The following is a 19,759-nucleotide window of genomic DNA, read 5'->3' on the forward strand; positions in this document are numbered from 1 at the left end:
CATCCAAGCAGTGCAATTTTATGTAGAATGAAATCTGAATATTCTGATGTGGGAGGGTCTTCGGGATAGGATAAGAAAAAAAGTAAAGTGTGAAAGAGCCTATAAAGGGGATCCATTTTTTATACTAGGGGGTTAGGTCCTACTGGACAAACCTTTCAATGTTACAGCTATAAACCCTGAACAAATATAAAAATAACTACCTAAAGACAATGAGGAGCGACCAAAAGCAGGTCAAAACTGAAGGTGAGTCGACACTTGGAAGAAAAGAACTGCACTGGACACGTTTTCTGTTTTATGGCTTCTTTGCCTAAGTGCATGCTGAAGACAGCTTCAAGCAGGACAGCTAAAGTTCTAGTGGAAAACCAGCAATCTTCCTAGCTTGAGAACCAGAGATGAGAGTTCTGTATAATCACAGCAAGTGGAAAGTGGTGGTGATGGTGGCAGTAGGGATTACAGAAAGGAGAGAGCCCAAAGAAAGGGCCCGTAAGTCTATATATAAATTCTGCCCAAATCTCTGGCTGACGCTTGAACCACTGACATACATGGTAGACTCAGGGTAAAAATCTGAACAGATTTCAGTTGCTTCCCACCTGGGAAGACAGAGCTTATAGTTTTGAGTTCAGACAAGTTAACTGCTGAAACAAAAAAATCAGTATTCTTAAGAAGAACATAGGAATACAGAGTCTCTGCCACATATCACACATATCATTTGCAGTGTCCAAGATATAATCCAAAATTGTTGGGCTGAGCCCGTGGCGCACTCGGTAGAGTGCTGCGCTGGGAGCGCGGCGACGCTCCCGCCGCGGGTTCGGATCCCATATGGGAATGACCAGTGCACTCACTGGCTGAGTGCCGGTCACGAAAAAAAAAAACGACAAAAAAAAAAAAAAATTGTTAAACAAGCTGGCCAGTTAGCTCAGTGGGTTAGAACGTGGTGCTGATAACACCAAGATCTGGGGTTCAATCCCTGTACCAGCCAAATAAAATTTTTTTAAAATAAACAAAATGCTAAACATACAAAGAAACAGGAAAATAATGACCCCATATTGAAAAGGTAATCAGCGTTAAGTGACCCAGAGATGATCCAGCTATTGGAATTAGCAGACAAGGACTTTAAAGCAAATGTTATAACTGCTTGAGCCCATTAGGAAAATATGCGTGTAAGGAATGAACAAAATGAAATCTTACTAGAGAAATTAGAAACTCATGAAGAACTAAATAAAAATTCTGGAAGTGAAATATGTAATATCTGAGAAATTCACTGGATGAGCTAAGAACAGATCAAAGATGACAGAAAGCTCAGTGAAACCTGAAGATAGCTTATTGAAAATTAACTAATCTGAAAAACAGAAAAGATTTAAAAAGTAATATGGTCACGGTCTCAGCAACCTATCCAGTATCAAAACTCTATTCAGAAAAGAGAAAGGGCAGAAAATACATTTGAAGAAATAATGGCCAAATGTTTTCTGTATTTATTGAAAAAAACACTTTTACAAATTGGAGAGGCTCCATATCCCTCAAGCTGGATAAATGTGAATAAGATCACATTTGAGCACATCAACCTACTGAAAAAAAAAAGACAAAATTTTGAAAGAAACCGGAGGAAAACAACGTATTGCATACGGGGGAGCAGTGATACAAATTACTGTGGTGTTCTTATCAGAAATAATGGAGGTGAGAGCGTTGAATGACATCTTTAAAGCACTGAAAGAAGAAAACTGTCAAACCAGAATTGTGTTATCTAAAGGTAATATTCAACAATGAAGGTCAAAATAAAGACATTTTCAGGTAAATAGAAAGTAAGAATTTATTGCCAAATAGACCTGCATTATAAGAAATGGTAAAAGTAGTCCTTCAGACTGAAGAGTTGTGATACCTGAAAGAAAAATATGTGAATAGATATAAAGGAGAATTATTTTCTACTCTTAATTTCTTTAAAATATGTTTAACTGTTTGTCTCATTTGTACATGAGGAATTTTAATTTATGGAGGTGACTGAGAATAACAGAGAGGCCAGTGCCATTGAAAGAAAATTTTTATTATTTACATTTTCTGAGAGAAGGTGGCATGCCATGCCATACAGGGCCACTTAGGGAAGCAACAGTTTTAATCAGGAGGCAGAAGGAGCTAGAGGAAAGACTAGGCCATAGCTTTTATGGGGGTTTCTGCAGAAAAAGCAAGGCAGGACAGGGTAAACAGTTTAGGATTGGCTAGTTTGAATGATTTTGGCAGGCCTTGAGGCTTAAGGGCTATCCCTAGTTGTCTGGTACCTGCCCCTGAGTTAATTTAGGGCTGGGAAATATTGGCTTAGTGTATGAGTTTGTGAGCTCTAGATTGGTTAGTTTGCCTATGAAAGGCATGTGCCCAAGCAAGTCCTTGGCTAATTCTTCCCCTGGGAGGGGCAATCTCTCCCCAGTCAGTGAGGCCACAAATATCAGATCCTCAAGAATATAGAAAATAAGAATGCATAGTTAATACAGTTGGCTCTGTGATTAATGGATGCCAAATAGACAAATATAGAATCTAAGAAAACACAGACACTGTTTAAAGCAGACATGATGCATTTAAAACTAAAGCACAAAGCCCAGGAGGTGGGGTGGTAAAAAGATCTGTATGATTCTTACATTTTATGTGCAGTAGAACAATATTAACTTAAATAGTTAAGGATGTATAATTGTAATCCTAGAACAATCACTAAGAAATACAAAGAGGAGTAACCAAAAAGTCAAAGACAAATAAAAATGGAGTTCTAAAAAATATTAAGTTAACTTCAAAGAAGTCAGGAAAGGGGGAACAGAAAGAAAAGTACTTGAAAAGTAGCCCTGACAAAGTACACACACTCTGGAATTCTTAGTTGTCAAAGGTGGTTTCCAGCAGACCTTCCAACCAGGCTTGCTCTGTAGGAAGGGAAAAGGGACAAATAAAGATTTCAGAAGCAGTATGCAGCTGGTTGGCGGAGGGGAACCAAACAGCAGGGAAATGGGGCTTTTCCAGAATTGCCACACACTGCCTCATTGGGCACTTGGTGCACACACTCATCATCCTCCTCAGCTCTGAGCATCAGAGAGTCACAAACTTCATCACTGACCAACCGTAGGGTCAGTTCTCTGAGTGTGAGATGGGCCTAAGACAAGTAAGTCATGCGGGATCGGAGTGGCTCAGTGTTGGGCATGGATGCTGTCAAGTCATCCAGGCATGCTCCCTACCAGGCCACCAGCGCGTATTTTGCTAGTGACCTTCCCATTGCATAAGATCTGCTGTTTGCCATTTCTTCACCCCAGTTTGGTGGCCTCCAGGATGGTAGCAGCATCCCCAGGGCCCTGTCTTCAGCATGTTACAAAGCCTCGGAGTGGAAATTCCTATGAAGGCTCTGTTTGGATGATTTTTTCCATTGTTTAAAGGGGATACTGTACTCTAAAGCTTTTAACTTCATGCCTTGCATAGTAAAAAGGATTTGGGGGATTTTGTTTTGTTCTTGAGAGGGTTGTGTTTTTGTTGCCTTTTGTTTTTACTTTGGCCTTTCCTCTCTTTGTGTTTTCATGTACACCAGACATTTTAAAGGGCAGATGATGGCTAATGGTGTAATGTGCAGTTCGTATATACATTATTTTTGGGAAACTTTTACCTTGGATTGGAAATGGAATCATGGATTCACCAGGCCTGTGAGACAGCACACTTACGCTGCACTCTTTCCTTTTGGTTTAGCACCTGTTGTTTCTCCTTTCAAATATGTGATTGTACTAGCTCTTTCTTTCTTTTTTTTTTTTAAAGATGACTGGTAAGGGGATCTCAACCCTTGGCTTGGTGTTGTCAGCACCACACTCAGCCAGTGAGTGAACTGGCCATCCCTATATAGGATCCGAACCCATGGCCTTGGTGTTATCAGCACTGCACTCTCCTGAGTGAGCCACGGGCCGGCCCATCCTAGCTCTTTCCATATGGAAGAATTCTCCTTATTTAAATTTTTAAAAAGTAAGAAAAAACTGAACATGCTTTCTCAAAAAAAAAGTTGACCTGAATCCAGTTATATCAATAATTACATTAAATCTGAATTAAGTAAATATTTTAATTAAAAGGCAGATTGTTAGAATGGATTAAAAAGCAAGACCCAATGATAACATTGTCTACAAGAGATATACGTGGTTGTAAATAAATGGATGGAAAAAGATATAAAATGCAAACACTTCTATAAGGAAACTGGAGTGTCTGTTAATATCAGGTAAAAAAGATTTAAAGCAAAGAGTATTAACTAGAGTAAAAGGACATTTTGTAAAGATAAAGGGTCAGTTTGTTAGATGGAAAGTAGCAGTCATCAATGTGTATGTCCCTAGTAATAGAGCTTCAAATTATATGAAACAAAAACCGAAAGGATTCAAGAGAGAAAGTAGACATCTGTAATCATAGTTAGAGGTTTGAACAAGCTCTGAACAATTGATAGAACAACCAGACAAAAAAATCAATAAAGATCCTGACCTGATTGATAGTTACAACACTACATCCAGAATAGGCAGAATACATATTCTTTTCAAGTATGTATGGCATGCATGTTCTCCAAGATAAACAATTAAGTTGAGCCATAATATAACTGGATAAATTTTGAAGGATTGAAATCATACAGTATGTTCTCTGATCACATTGAAACTAAGTTTGAAATCAGTATCATTATATCTTGGGGGAAAAAAAATATTGGCAAAATTAAACATGCACTTCCACATAATTCGTGTATTAAGGAAGGCCTTAGGGGAAATTTATAGCTTTAATTGCTTATGTTAGAAAAGAATAAAGCTCTAAAAACAATTATCTAGGCTTTCACTTTAAGAAGATAAAAGAACAGGAAGGTAAACCCAAAGTAGAAGGAAAGAAATAATAAAGAGAATAAATCAGTGAAATAGAAAATTTTAAAAAAGAGGGAAAGTTAATAGTTAAAAGTTGGGTTTTTTTGGGCTGAGCCCGTGGCGCACTCTGTAGCGTGCTGCGCTAGCAGCGCGGCGACGCTCCCGCCGCCGCGGGTTCGGATCCTATATAAGAATGACCGGTGCACTCCCTGGCTGAGCGCCGGTCACGGAAAAAAAATAAAAATAAATAAAAATAAATTCTCTCTCTCCCTACCCCCCCCCCACCTCCTGTTTAAAAAAAAAAAAAAAAAAAGTTGGGTTTTTTTTTTAAAAGAACAAAATTGATAAACCCATAGCTAGACTGGTGAAAAAAAGAGCATAGATTACCGATTTCAGAAATGAGATAGGGTTATCACTAACATGCTACAGATATTAAAAGGCTGATAAAGGAATATTATTACCAACTTTATGTCACTAACTCCAGCAAATTAGATGAAATGGACAGATTCTTATTTACTGTTTTGGTGGCTGGCCGGTACAGCCATCCAAACCCTTGACCTTGGTATCAAAAGGAAATTACTGACCTAAGCTGTGATGAGCATAGATGCAGAAATTCATGATAAAATATATGCTTATCAAATTCTGCAATATATAAAAAGGATAATAAAATATGACCAAGTGGAATGTATGAAAGGTTTAATAATCTAAACTTTATGTACGCTCTCACTTATACTGTTGGGGTTATTTATACGATCAGTTGATTATCAACAAAGGTTCAAGTGCAACTTTTTAACAAATGGTGCTGGGACAACTGGATGTCCATATGTGCGAAGGAACTTTAATTCATACATCTCATACAAAAATTAACTTAGAATGAATCATAGACCTAAATGTAGGATCTAAAATTATAATACTTCTAGAAGAAAACAGGAGTAAATCTTTTTGACCTTGGGCTAGGCAAAAATTTCTTAGACACAACACCAAAAGCACAATTTATGAAAGAAAAAATTGATAAATTAGGCTCCATCAAACTAAGAACTTATGTTCTTTGAAAGACGCTGTTTTTTTTTTTTTTTTTTTTTGGTCATTTTTTCGTGACCGGCACTCAGCCAGTGAGTACACCGGTCAGTCCTATATAGGATCCGAACCCGCGGCGGGAGCGTTGCTGCGCTGCCAGCGCAGCACTCTACCAAGTGCGCCACGGGCTCGGCCCTGAAAGACGCTGTTAAGAGAATGAAAAGATAAGCCAGAATATTTAAAGAACTATTTAACAACTTGTAAATCCCGTATCTAAACCACCCATTAAAAAATGAGCAAAAGATTTGAATAGACACATTGCCATAAAAGATAAATGGATGGGATGGCAAGTGTGCACATGAAAAGATGTTGAGCGTCATTAGTCACTAGGAAAATGTAAGTTAAAGCCACAGAGATGCCACTACAAGCTTACTAGATTGACAATAACAACAACAAAAAAAAACAGAGAAATGGAGCAGATAGAACTGCTCCACATTGCTCATGGGAATCAAAATAGTACATCCACTTTGGGAAACATGTTGGCAATTAAAATTAAACATATGTGATGGTACTTCAAAAGTTTGTGGAAAAATAGAACTAAAAGATAGTACAAGTCTTTGCATTTCCAGGTATTTACCCAAGTGAAATGAAAATTTGTATTCACAAAGAAACCTGTAAACAGCTATTTATAGTGGCTTGGGGGGTAGTGGTGGTGGATCTTGATCGTGGTGGTGGTCACATGACTGTATTCTTTTGTTAAATCTCTCATAACTATATACTAAAAGTGAATTTTATTATATGTAAATTATAGCTTAGTTTTTTATGAAAAAGAATACACAAAATCAGAAATAATATCTATGTATATTAACAGAATTTAGGAGGAAAATCATAACCATTTAAATAGATGCAAAAAAGCATTTGACAATTCAATTTCCATTCATGATAAAAATTCAGCAAACTAGAAATAGAAGGAAATTTCTTTAATCTGATAAAGGGTGTCTAGGAAAAACCTACAAACATACTTTCCTCTGTTATTGAGAACAAGGCAAGGTTATTCATTCTCTCCACTGTTATTCAGCATTGTATTGGAAGTCCTGACCAGGCACTGGTTTGTGGGTTTCAGCCATTTTCTGGCTATTTGACCCTGACAAGTTACCTAACTTCTGTTGAGTTTTAGATTCTTCAGATTATAAAAAGGTTGGGAGGGCGGCAGGGAGCTGGCCAGTTAGCTTAGTTGGGTTAAAGCAGGGTGCTGAGAACACCAAAGTACAGGGTTCAATCCCTGTATGGGCCAGCTGCCAAGAATAGAAGAAAAGGGGGTTTGGGGAGTTGTGGGAAAGAGGATGACCTACCGTGCAGGATTGTTGTGAGGGTTCAATGAGATGCTTAAGTAAAGCACCTGCATGGTCACTTGGATATGGTAGTTATTTGGGGATGATAATTTTAATTTGTTCCATTCTTTGTGACTTCTGTTGAGGATAAGTACTTAAACTGAATCAAGATCAGAGTGAAGTCCTATTCTGCAGTAGCTCAGGGAAGGAAGTAGAGAAAGGAGGTGTTTGGCTAGTTTTCATTTGGATAATTGAAAATTATTAGTTACCTCACCAAGGTAATAAAGATTATACAATTCCTGATAAAAATTCATTTGTGAAGACAAAATTTTTTATCTTGTACTTCTTATGCAGTATTTTGTTGATATGCTTTTAGTGGAGAATGATTGTAAGTATGCTAATCATACACTTACTTTGGTTATGAAAACTGGTTACAGTAGTACACTGACATCTGGACAATATTTTTTCCCAAAATTTTCTCATACAGGATATATTGATTTGTCAAAAAGAAGAGTTTCTCCAGAGGAAGCAATAAAATGCGAAGACAAATTCACAAAATCCAAAACTGTAAGTTGATTTTTGAGTCAAATTAGTCCACCATTTGTGTGTTTAATAAATAATCAGTATGTTGTTCCTGGCAGAAAAATGAAAAACCCTGCATTTTTTGTAACTTTATATTTTTGTTTCCAGTTATGTGTTATGTGAAAAAATAAGCTGAAGACTTAATTTCGAAAGAGTACTACTATAGTGTTTTTTATCTCTTGGTGCTACAACCTTAAAGCATTGCTTATGGGCTAGTATTCTCAAATCAGTACTGGAAATTAGTGTTTGAAGCCATTTTAGGTTAAATTAACTATGGGTAATTTCAGCTGGTTTAGCTTTTTTCTGATTGGGATGTCATAACACATAGTTCTTGACTTTCAACTCTGTTCTGGGATAAGGATAAAACACAACCAGCTGTTGTACATTAAGAACGAACAAGAGTTGGTAAAATATCTGTGAATCCGGGAAAGCAAAGTAGGACCCTATTAACTAGTTTTTTTTTTCCCTAATGTGTTGGGATTATATTTTCCTTATTATTTTGCTATAATTTTCTACTTATGCGCAGTAGGTACTAGTAAAGCAGGAACACCCATTTCATGTCTTCATATTTTTTCTGTCTGTATTTCTGTGTTCTCAGATTCTATTTAGATTATTCTACATTCCCCAGATTCTTAGTTCTTCCTTTTTTTTTTTTTTTTTGTGGCTGGCCGGTATGGGGAACTGAACCCTTGACCTTGGTGTTACAAGGCTCCACTCTAATCAACTGAGCTAACTGGCCAGCCCTGATCCTCAGTTCTTAATGGTACTATTTCTACTGTTCCTGTTTTCTTTGCCCTTCTCTGGTATCTGTTGTTCTCTTCTGCCATATGTGTTTCTGTCCTCAAGATAAATGCCAAAAAAAACAATGTTTGAATGTAGAGATTTTTTATATCTTGTTTAATCCCCATAAAAGAGAGAGTAAAGATATAAAGCCATCAAACCATTACCCAAATCTTTCTCTTTATTTTACTGATATGTTTACTATTACTGCAATGTGGTTTAGACATTTCAAAACAATATCATTAAAATCTCTTTAATAAAATCTAGGACTTTACCACTCAGAATGTATTCTCTGGACCAGCAGCATTGGTATCACCTGACTGCATATTAGAAATGTAGAGTCTCAGGTCCCACCAAGTTAGAGAAGCACTCCTCTAGCAATTCATGTTTTTTGTCTCCAGAGGATATTGTTAAAATGAATATGTTAATAGATTTTATCAGTCTGTTAAGGTGATAAAATGAAAACAGCCAGTGTTTGTACCTTTCCTCACTCGATTTTCATGTGTACCTAACATGAAAACCTCCTTTTTTAAAAAATATTTTTTCTCTTTTCTAAACCCTGTGTTATTTTTAGAAGGTTAGAGAAAAGTTTGGCAGGTGGGAAAGACTGAAGGATAATTGTCAAATAATAACAGAGCAAAAGAAATATTAAAATCTCAATTCTGGTTCTGTGCTCTCATATGGAATAATAACAGCTTACATTTGTAGTTTAATAATTTTGCATTTATGGTGTATGTTTGTATACATTTGATCTACACAAGAGCTCTCTTCAGTAAGAAAGAGAGATGCTAGTATCTCCCTTTTCCAGAAGAAACAAATTCAGAGATGTTAATTTGTCCCATTGTCAAGACTTAATACAGGTCTTAAGACCCTAAATTGTGTACTGTTTTACTTGTTATACCCACTTGAATTAATTATTATAGGAAAGTGAATATTTCTCTATGGAGAAAGAACTTATATGGAGATCTTTTGTTGTTAAAGAATTATGGTACTCAAATTATGCTGTCTACTGAAATGTAAAAATATCTATTTTTTATAGATCTCTTATCTTTGAGTTGTTGAGCTCTTCATTTTGTTTCTAGGTTTATAGCATTCTTCGTCATGTTGCTGAGGTGTTAGAATACACTAAGGATGAGCAGCTGGAAAGCCTATTCCAGAGGACTGCCTGGGTCTTTGATGACAAGTACAAACGACCTGGATACGGTGCCTATGATGCATTTAAGCATGCTGTCTCGTAAGAACACCTTCTTGACTTTGCTTCTGCCTTGATATCATAGCTGCTGGGTCCTAGTACACAGGTTGATAGTCTGTCACATAATAGCACAACATCCATGTGTTAAGTCCTTGCCAAATTTAGATAAAGATATTTCAGTATAAGAGACCAGTGTTGTGGGCCAATCCTGTATGGTCAAGTCTGTGTAGATTCATATGCCATAGTTACATAGCTTCGTAAACCATATGGTTTCATTTCACACTACTCCCTTAAACATTTTCCTTTCCTGGTTTTGTTATTGTCCTGGGTGACTTAGGACCAATGTGGATGTCTCGTCCAAAACTGTAATCTCTTGTTTTCTTTACCTCAGTTCCTCCGACCCACACCACTTTAGCCAGTCTTCCGTGTAGCCTCAGTTTGGGCCTTATTATCACCAAGACTTGCTCTGCCTCTAAAATTTTTAATTCACACTTTCTGTTTTTTTGCTACAGCTTCCTATCTTTTCAGCTCCCATATAGTCAGTCCTACTCCGTATCTTCTTTATTCTTATGTATTAGACTCTGATTCCAAACCTTTTTTCTCCCTGTCTTTTCACCCTTTTCTGCCTTCTCTTATCCAGCATAGGCACACCATGATCCATCATTTCAGCAACTTTCTTGCCAATATCATGAGCTTTTGCCCTGTTTTTCCTTCTGTTACATCTAGCCTTGGATCGGTGTTCCTGCCTTCTCTGCACTTGTAGACTGCTGGGTGCTGCTAGGAAAAAATCACAGTCTTGCAGGTTGGTGCCACTGCATATTCATGGTCTCCGACCTCAGCTGGGCCTTCACTGCTGTCCCACATTGTCTCTGGTCCTGGTCAGTTCTTCCTCCCATTTTTATAGTGGCTGTTTTAAAACTTATCCATGCTCTTCCTCAGAAACATACTCTACCCTGCTTCTCTCACTCTCAGCTGGTGTGCTCACTACCCATTTTGTTTTGTAAAGAAAATAGAAGCCATTGCACAAGAACTCCTCTCCTTCTACTATCTCAACACACTTATCTCCATCCCACCTGTCATTTCCTCTTGTACTCCTGTCACACTGTAATTTGTATTCTTCCTGCTGTCAAACTAATCTTACCACCTGTGCCCAGCTACTGCTCAGGGATCTCTTTCCATCATTTACTCCCTCTATTGGGTCTTCAGCTTTTCCCTTTATTCATTTTGCTCCATCAACATAAAAATACTTTCCTCTTTCTTCCATTTCTCAACATTCCTTCTACTATCTCTTGCAGCAAGCACTATGTCCTCTCCTTTACCATCCAGACTCCATCAGTTCTCTTCACTTGCTACTTCTTCACTTAAATGTTAATGTTCCACAAGCAGCCTCACCACTGCCCTGCACTGATGGTGCTTTCCCATTCCTTGTGCCGACAGGAGATATTGGTCCCCTCAGCCTTCAGAATGGCTAAATGGGACCTGGGATGTTAGAGGACCCAGCAAGCTAACTCATCTGGGGCTCCAAATACCTTCCAGTTTACCCTTGAGTGACTTAATCTCTTTTTTTGTATATTATGCTGTAGAAAACGTGGGAATAATAATAATAGAGCTAACATTTATATAATTCTAATAACCACCTCTGGTATAAGTGCTATTATCCCTATCTTATAGTTGAGGGAATTGAGGCAGAGATTAAGTAATTTGTTCAAGGTCACACAGCTAACAAATCCTAGAGCCAGTATTCAAATTCAGGCCTTCTGGCTCCATCCAGAATTTGTGCCATTAACCATTAAACACTGCCTGTATTTCTATCCTGCACTCCTCAGTCAAGACATTTCTTAACTTGCCTTACCGTCATCATCTGTCTCCGGCTTCCCCTCTTTAGCCTCTGTCTCCAGCACCACCTCCATTACCACTAAGCCTTGGCACTTAATACTCTACTCTTGCTTCATCACTCATGTAGCAACTGTCCAGATTTAACTAATGCTAATTCTTTGCCACATGTGTTTCATATTTTTTTTCTTTTAAGAAATAAAATTTCTGAGCTAGTTGGAAACAATGTTTTACCTCTTCAGACCCATTCCTGTAACTCATCAGTGGTAGCTGCTGTTCTGAAATTATTAGTATGTATCATTATTATTTATGTTTTTATGGTTTTACTACATATATGTATCCATAAAGTACATGCAGAATCTTTTTTTTTTTTTAATTTAATTTATTGCATCTTTCTGTACCTTGCATTTTTACTTGTAAGGCTGTTAATTGAGCAATGTTTCTCCAAATTGATATATGTATACCTACTTCATCCATATTAATTTCTATACAGTATTTCATTGTGAGAATGTTTTATTTATCTGTTCACCTATTAAGAGATATTAGGTAATTTTCCTTTTTGTCCCATATTTCAAACAATGTTATAATGAATATCCATATACATGTCTCCATGTGTGCATGTTTGACAGTTTCTAAGGTAAATACCTAGAAGTGGAATTTTGGGGCTGTAGGACTGATTATATATATATACACACACATATCTTTAATCTAACTTGGTTTTGCCAAAGTACTCTCCAGATTGATTCTACAATTTATATTTCCTCTAGTAACTATATAAGTATTCCTATTTCCCCTCATCCTCACCAACATTTGTTATATATCTCAGGTTTTTTTCCTTTTGCCAGTCTGATGGATTACAATAGTACAAGGGTACTTCAAAAAGTTCATGGAAAGATTTGTATTATCTTTTAATTCTATTTTTCCATGAACTTTTTGAGTACCTTTATATCGTATTTGCATGCTTCTGGTTGTTGGTAAACAGCTTTTCATGTTTATTGACTATTTCTTCTCTAAAACATCTGTTCATCTCATTTGCCCATTTTCTATTCTTTTGTCTTCTTGTTACTTTGTAGGCATTTTTGTTGGCTTGTTACTTTGTATTAGCTGAAATGAAAGTTCCCTCCACCCAAATTCTTTCACCTTTCATTCCTTAACCAGACCCCATGCTGCTTTTTTTTTTTTGGCGGCTGGCCAGTGTGGGGATCCAAACCCGTGACCTTGGAGTTATGAGGCTACACTCTAACCAACTGAGCTAACCAACCAGCCCCCACCCATGCTTTTTTAAGCCTGGTGCTTGCTCACACCATTCCTTTTTTATCATTAACTTTCTTACCACAGTTCTACCTTTGCTTGTTGAAGTACTATCATTCTTTTAGCCATTACTTCATTTTTTGTTTTATATTCATTCATCAAACCTGCCAGTGACTAAGACCAAGGTCTCTATCTGTGGCACTTAGGAGGGTCAGATGAAATGCTATTTTCTGCATGAAGCCCTTCTTGATACTATTAACTGCAAGTAATACCTTCCTGTCCTGATGCCTATGGATGTACTTTTATTTTTACAAGTTTTTCCATGTTTTTGTTCTTTTCAAGCTAGACTATAAACTCCTTGAAGGAGGGACTGCTAATTATATGGAAATGCTTAATTATAGTGGCATGTCAGATGTATTATTGGAAGGCATTAAATTGCTTGTTGCAGTCAGATTTCTAAAATTTTTCTTTTGGGCTGGCTGGTTAGCTCAGTTGGTGGGAGCAGAGTATTATAACACCAAAGTCAAGGGTTTGGATCCCTGGACCAGCCAGCTACCAAAAAAATGAGAACAAACAAAAAATTATAAATAAAATTTATTTTAATGATAATCAGTTAATGTGTTTTCTGTTTGTCATATGCTGCTAAGGGCTTTACTTCCCTTATCTCATTTAATGCCACAATCCTGTGAGATGTACTGTTTTCATCTTTATTTTACACATTTGGAAACTGTAGTTTGGAAATGCCCAAAAACAAATAGTTATTAAAGTGAAAGGCTAAGATTCCAAGTCTAATTCTGGCACTAAAGCTTTGTTATTATGTGCATTTTTCCATGGTATTTTGTTTCATAATCATCAGTAATATAACCTTGGCTTTTTGTTTTTGTTGTTTCTTTTTTTAAATCAGAGACCCATCTATTTTGGATAGTTTAGATTTGAATGAAAATGAACGGGAAGTACTCATTAACAATATTAATAGGCGTTTGACTCCACAAGCTGTCAAAATTCGAGCAGGTAAATGATTTTTTTAAACAATTTAAGAAATATTTTGCATGCACCAGAAAAGCTGTTAAGTAATGGGACTTACCAAGAATATGTTGCTGCATCAACATCCATAAATTTTTCTAAATGTTTATTTCTCATAACAAGGAAAGTTTAAGAAATCATTTTTGCTTCTACTAAATCATCATAAAATGTATATATTGACATAAGTGAAAACAGTCATATGAGTTCAATTAACCTTAAGTTAGCAATTTTTTAAAAGGAGGGGCTGTTTTGTTTTAGTTCATACTTTAAAATATTCCAGTAGAGAAGAAGTGGTAGACTAATGGCTATAAAACTATGCTGTCTCCCCTAAGTGAATCATTGTGCAGTATATGCATGTATTGGAACAATATGCTGTACCCCACAAAAATGTACAAATAAATGTTAAAATAAAATTTTTAAAATTCCAATAGCACCGTCCTCCCATGCCTCTGGATTAACCACTGTTAATAATTTGAAATATTTTCTTTCAGACATTTTTCCTGTACACAGCCTATATAAGAACATAGGCTGTTTACATTCACATATAAATTTTTTGTTTTTACAAAGATGGGATCATACTGTGCAGAATTTGCTCCAGCTAGATCTTTCCACTGTCTTAGTGTTGTCATGGGTACACTTCTGTGCAGAACATAGGAATCTCTCTCATTGTTTTTCATGGCTGGGTAATATTTCATAGAACAGATAAACCTTAGCATAAACTAGTCCCCACTTGATGAACATTTAGGTTGTGCCAATTTTTTCACAATTACAGAAAAACAGTACAAATTAGCATCCTTACACATTATACAAGTGTTTCTCAAGACAGATTCCTAGAAGTAGAACTGCTGGGTCAAATGGTATGCAATTTCTAAACTGTTCTAGACAAGTTGAGGTTGTTGCCTCATTCACCCTTTACCACACTCTTTCCTACCTCCATTTTACAACCAAGGAACTGCAGTACAGAGAGGTTGGAATCAGGATTTTAACCCAGACATAACTAGAATTTAAGGTATTAAATTTCTCTGTCTTTTATTAGGTGGCTTGATGTAGATGAGAAAATTCAATTTTACTACATGTTCAGATACTTTTAATTTTAAAAATCAATAGCTGGAATTGATTTCTAACTGACAGGGTAATGAAAGCTTTCATAAGTATTTGGATACTAATGTGCCTGCAACATCTCTGATTTCTTTTAAATTTTTAAATATTGTTTACATTTTTTGGTATTGGCTTTCGAATTTTTATAATTTTAGATATTGAAGTGGCTTGTTATAGTTATGAAGGCATTGATGCCGTAAAAGAAGCCCTGAGAGCAGGTTTGAATTGTTCTACAGAAACCATGCCCATTAAGGTGAGTCGACAGTTTTGTCCCTCCCTGTGGAAATATCCAGCTAAACCAAATCAGTTCTTTGTTTTGATTTTTTTTTTTTTAATCATGTTTCATAACAAAAGTTTTTTGATCTTAAAATTGAGCAGTGTTATGGTGATATTTCTAGGAAATGTTTCTGATTATATGTAGGCTTTTTGTTGTTGCTATTGCTAATGTCACAGTAGATGGGAATTCCTGTTGCAAGAGAGCCAGCAATGCTAAACCTCCTTTGCAATAAAGAGTTTCTGTGCCCAAAATGCTCATAACACCTTGAAAAAGGTAACACACTCTCTACACACATACAACTTTTATGAGATTTGATCTGAATCTTTCATTAGTGACAAAATTAACTGGATGGCTGTTATTCAGAATCTCTTAAAAGGATTTCTTTCATCAGTTTAGTTTAGAGACAAGTTATCCATTATACTGATGATGACTGTAGTTAGTTTAGTTACCACAGGCACCTAGAATTCTTCATATTGCAGTGGAGTGTTTATACTGCTGGATTAGATCACTCTTATCAATTAGCTTTTGCTGCATTTACACACACTCCCAAATTATTGACCTACAGAACTGGGAGTTCTGTAGGTATACTCATAATTGAATTTTTGTCCTTCTTCTTTAGATTAATCTAATAGCTCCTCCTCGGTATGTGATGACTACAACAACCCTGGAGAGAACAGAAGGCCTGTCTGTCCTCAATCAAGCTATGGCTGTTATCAAAGAAAAAATTGAGGAAAAGCGGGGTGTGTTTAATGTTCAAATGGAGGTGAGATCAGTACCTTCCTTTTTACTTTGTTTTTAAAGTATTTAAGGAACTTAAGTCATCTAAATGATTTGCATTCTAAAATACCTTTTTTTTTTTAAAAAAAAGATGACTGGTAAGGGGATCTTAACCCTTGGCTTGGTGTTGTCAGCACCACGCTCAGCCAGTGAGCGAACTGGCCATCCCTGCATGGGATCCGAACCCATGGCCTTGGTGTTATCAGCACCACACTCTCCCAAGTGAGCCACGGGCCAGCCCTAAAATACCTTTTAAAACATCAGAGATGTTTAGGATTACAGTTCTAAGCATAAAATAAATAATCATTGAATCAGAGGGTTCCTAAAAGAAGTTTTCATAAATAAATAAGAGCTATTGGCACTGGAATGTCATATTTTGGAATGGTCCTTCAGGCCTGTAGTCACTGATAGTATTGGGGCTTTTTTTCCCTCATGTGGAAAAATAGACAATTGTTATTGTCAGAATTTGACTATAGAGTACTTAAGAATTTGATATCGGGATTAGAAACAAGAGAGTAGAATTTCCGTGTGTGTGTGTGTGTATGAGGGTAGTTAAAAATGTTCATGCAAGGTCAAGGGTTTCAGATCCTTGTACCAGCCAGCTGCAAAAAAAAAAAAAAAAGTTTGTGGGAAAATAGGATTAAAAGATAATACTAATCTTTCCATGAACTTTTGAAGTGCCCTCATATATGAATGATTCTTTCTGTAGAAAGGAGTAGTGAGTAATCTACAGTTGGCCCTTGAACAACAAGGGATTTAGGGGCGCTGACCCCATCCCCCTTGCAGTTGAAAATCCATGTGTAACTCTTCCCCCAAAACTTAACCACTAATAACCTACGGATAGGTAGGCTACTTAACTGTTTGGTTAGGTATGTCATGCATTTATGACATAACCCAGCCAAAAATTTTCCTATATAGATATTTAGATATATAGATATATTTTAAAAAATTTTGGGGGGTGGCTGGCCAGTAGGGGATCCATACCTGTGACCTTGGTGTTATAAGGCTGTGCTCTAACCACCTGAGCTAACTGGTCAGCACTCAAGTATATTTATTGAGAAAATTCGTGTATAAGTGGACCCACATAATTCAAACCTTTCTTCAAAGGTTTGTTGTATTTTGAGTCCAGATGATGTGTTTTTTTCCACAGGACATCTATTTGTGGTCTTGAAAGATATAGCTACTGAGACAGAGGGGCTGGCTGGTTAGTTCTGCTGGTTAGAGCGCAGCCTTATAATAGATCTTATAATACAAGGTCATGGGTTTGGATCCCCATACCGGCCAGCCACCAAGAAAAAAAAAAAAGAAAGGTGACAGAAAACAATTTTCCATTTTAATAAACACGTACTTCTTTTTCCTATACTGTCTTGTTCTCATAAACTTCTTCCATTATTTATCTAATGGAATTTGTTAGAGATAAGTCAGTAATCAAAAGTGAACAAGACAGTCCGGCTGGTTGCTCAGTTGGTTCAAGCACAGTGTTAACACACCAAGGTAAAGGGTTCGGATCCTCATACCAGCCAGCCACCAAAAAAAGAAAAAAAGTGAACAGATTTGACAGAGTTGTTAGAAAACTGTTTTAAGAGTTAAAATTAAAACACTAGGTAGTAGTTGTATTAGAATTAAATTCGTCTACTATTTAACTACTTCACTTTGAAATTATGCCTCTACTTCCACAGCCTAAGGTGGTCACAGATACAGATGAGACTGAACTTGCAAGGCAGCTGGAAAGGCTGGAGAGAGAAAATGCACAAGTGGATGGAGATGATGATGCAGAAGAAATGGAAGCCAAAGATGAAGATTAACTTTGTGGGAGACCAAGTCCAATTTAAAGAACACAAAGCAGTCCTTCCTGGCTGTAAACCCTAGACTTGAAAGTTTTCCAGTATTGAAAACTTCAAAGCTGAATACTTTTTATTTCCAAGTATTTAAATGTTCTAACAGACCAGAACATGAAATGCCCTCCTAAATGTCAGCTGTTCTCACACAGTAGCTCCAGCACATCAAGCATTTTTTAAGGGAGTGGCCTAATTTCACTAGAGATAAATCCTTAAGCTAAGAGCAGTCCTAAAATTGGGCTTGTTATTTCTATTTCTGATGTCTCCAGATTGGCACCCCTTTGTAGTTCAGTGCCTCCGTGAGATTTATACCAGGAGCACCCAAAGCAAAAAATCCCAATCTTTCTATATAAAATGTATTCAAGCAAATATCAAATAAATTTCTGGGATATTTAACTATAGGTTTCTTCCTTCTTGTCACCAGCTAAAAGCATTCTGAATACTAAGACCCTAATTCTATTATTATTTTAATCTAGATGTAGAGTTATAAAGGTAGGTGAAGAAAAGATCTATAACATATCCTTTTAAAAGGAGAGTTTAGAGAAAATAATTTTAACTGTGGTGAAAGTTGACCCTTAGAGGGGGAAAGCCTTAAAATGCAGTTAAAGAATTAGATTGGTTGTGTGCCTTTTTAACTATTTGAGACTGATGACAACTTGTGAGAGAGAATTTATCACACTGGGTCCCTGTTGATATACTAAGCTACTTGCCTTGAGTTTGTAATTCAGGGTGGTAAAGTGGTTGTGTTTTTTAAAAAAAAAAAAAAAAAAAAAAAGATGCTGCTGCTTTGATTTAGTTATTTTGAGTACCATCACCCAAATTTTTTATTTTTCCCCCCATTAAAATACCCACTAGCTGCCACCTAGAGCTTTAGTTCTCTTTATAACAGAACAGGTATCTATTAAACACAGTTACAGCATGTTTTTTACATATTTCCATCATTTTTATCTTTAAGAACTAGTTATTCTGGCTGGCTGGTTAACTCAGAGCGTGGCCTTGTAACACTAAGCTCAGGGGTTTGGTTCCCCCTATAGGACATGCACCAAACAACAACAACAAAAAAAATAACTAGTTATGGGCTGTGCCCCATGGCTTACTCAGGAGAGTGTGGTGCTGATAACACCAAGGCCAACGGTTCGGATCCCATATAGGGATGGCCAATTAGTTCACTGGGGGAGCGTGGTGCTGACAACACCAAGTCAAGGATTAAGATCCCCTTACTGGTCATCTTTTTAAAAATAAAAATTTTAAAAAACTAGTTATTTCAAAGGTCTGTATACAAAATAAGTTTCATAGGAAACACATTATTTGAAGTTATAGCTACAGTAGTCAGGTATAGAAAATCTTGAGTTACTTTTGTCTGCTTGTCTTCATGGATTTAATCTTAGGATGAGGTACCAGTTATGTTTTGTTTTATTCATTATCCCTAGGAATAGCTATTAAAATACTTAGAAGATGAAGCCTAACCCACCAAGGTCAATTTAGGACTAGACTTAATGTTAAAGGGACTGAAAAATAGAAGAGTGTGTTGGGGAGATAATTTGTGCCATTTATGAAGATATGCCCCTTTTTTAAATTTAGCAACCTGTACTAACTTTTTAAATCCAAAAGTCTTTCAGAGATGGCTGGTTTCCAAGAGGGAGCCATGATTGCTAGCTAGCATGCCACAGTGGGAATACTTAGAGGAGAATCTGGATGTACTGTAGATTGGCACATAATTTTCACTTCTGTCTTTTTCAGGTGTCAAAAAAGTTTACAAAACTGGTAGCATCAAGAATGTCATAAAATGTAACAGGTGTTCCTTTGCTGTGCGCAGGAGAATTGATTTTATTTTGTTTGCTGAAATTTTTTATACTTCAAAAGCCATAACTTGAAAAATACTGGTGGCCTCCATGGTGAGTGATTTCATCCCATGTAGGCCTTTT

The 19,759-nt window shown here is 36.6% G+C and overlaps 1 protein-coding gene across 1 annotated transcript in view; it reads left to right on the forward strand.

Moving 5' to 3' along the window:
• Positions 1-18,230, forward strand: part of EIF2S1 (eukaryotic translation initiation factor 2 subunit alpha) — a 25,166-nt gene extending 6,936 nt beyond the window's left edge. The window contains exons 3-8 of the mRNA XM_063089602.1: positions 7,671-7,750; positions 9,628-9,779; positions 13,726-13,832; positions 15,098-15,195; positions 15,839-15,982; positions 17,676-18,230. Coding sequence (XP_062945672.1) covers positions 7,671-7,750; positions 9,628-9,779; positions 13,726-13,832; positions 15,098-15,195; positions 15,839-15,982; positions 17,676-17,801 — 707 coding nt within the window. The 3' untranslated portion in view covers positions 17,802-18,230. The remainder of the gene's footprint in view (positions 1-7,670; positions 7,751-9,627; positions 9,780-13,725; positions 13,833-15,097; positions 15,196-15,838; positions 15,983-17,675) is intronic.
• Positions 18,231-19,759: the final 1,529 nt, after the last annotated feature.

This window comes from Cynocephalus volans, chromosome 3, assembly GCF_027409185.1.
Source record: "Cynocephalus volans isolate mCynVol1 chromosome 3, mCynVol1.pri, whole genome shotgun sequence".
Classification (NCBI taxonomy): domain Eukaryota; kingdom Metazoa; phylum Chordata; class Mammalia; order Dermoptera; family Cynocephalidae; genus Cynocephalus; species Cynocephalus volans.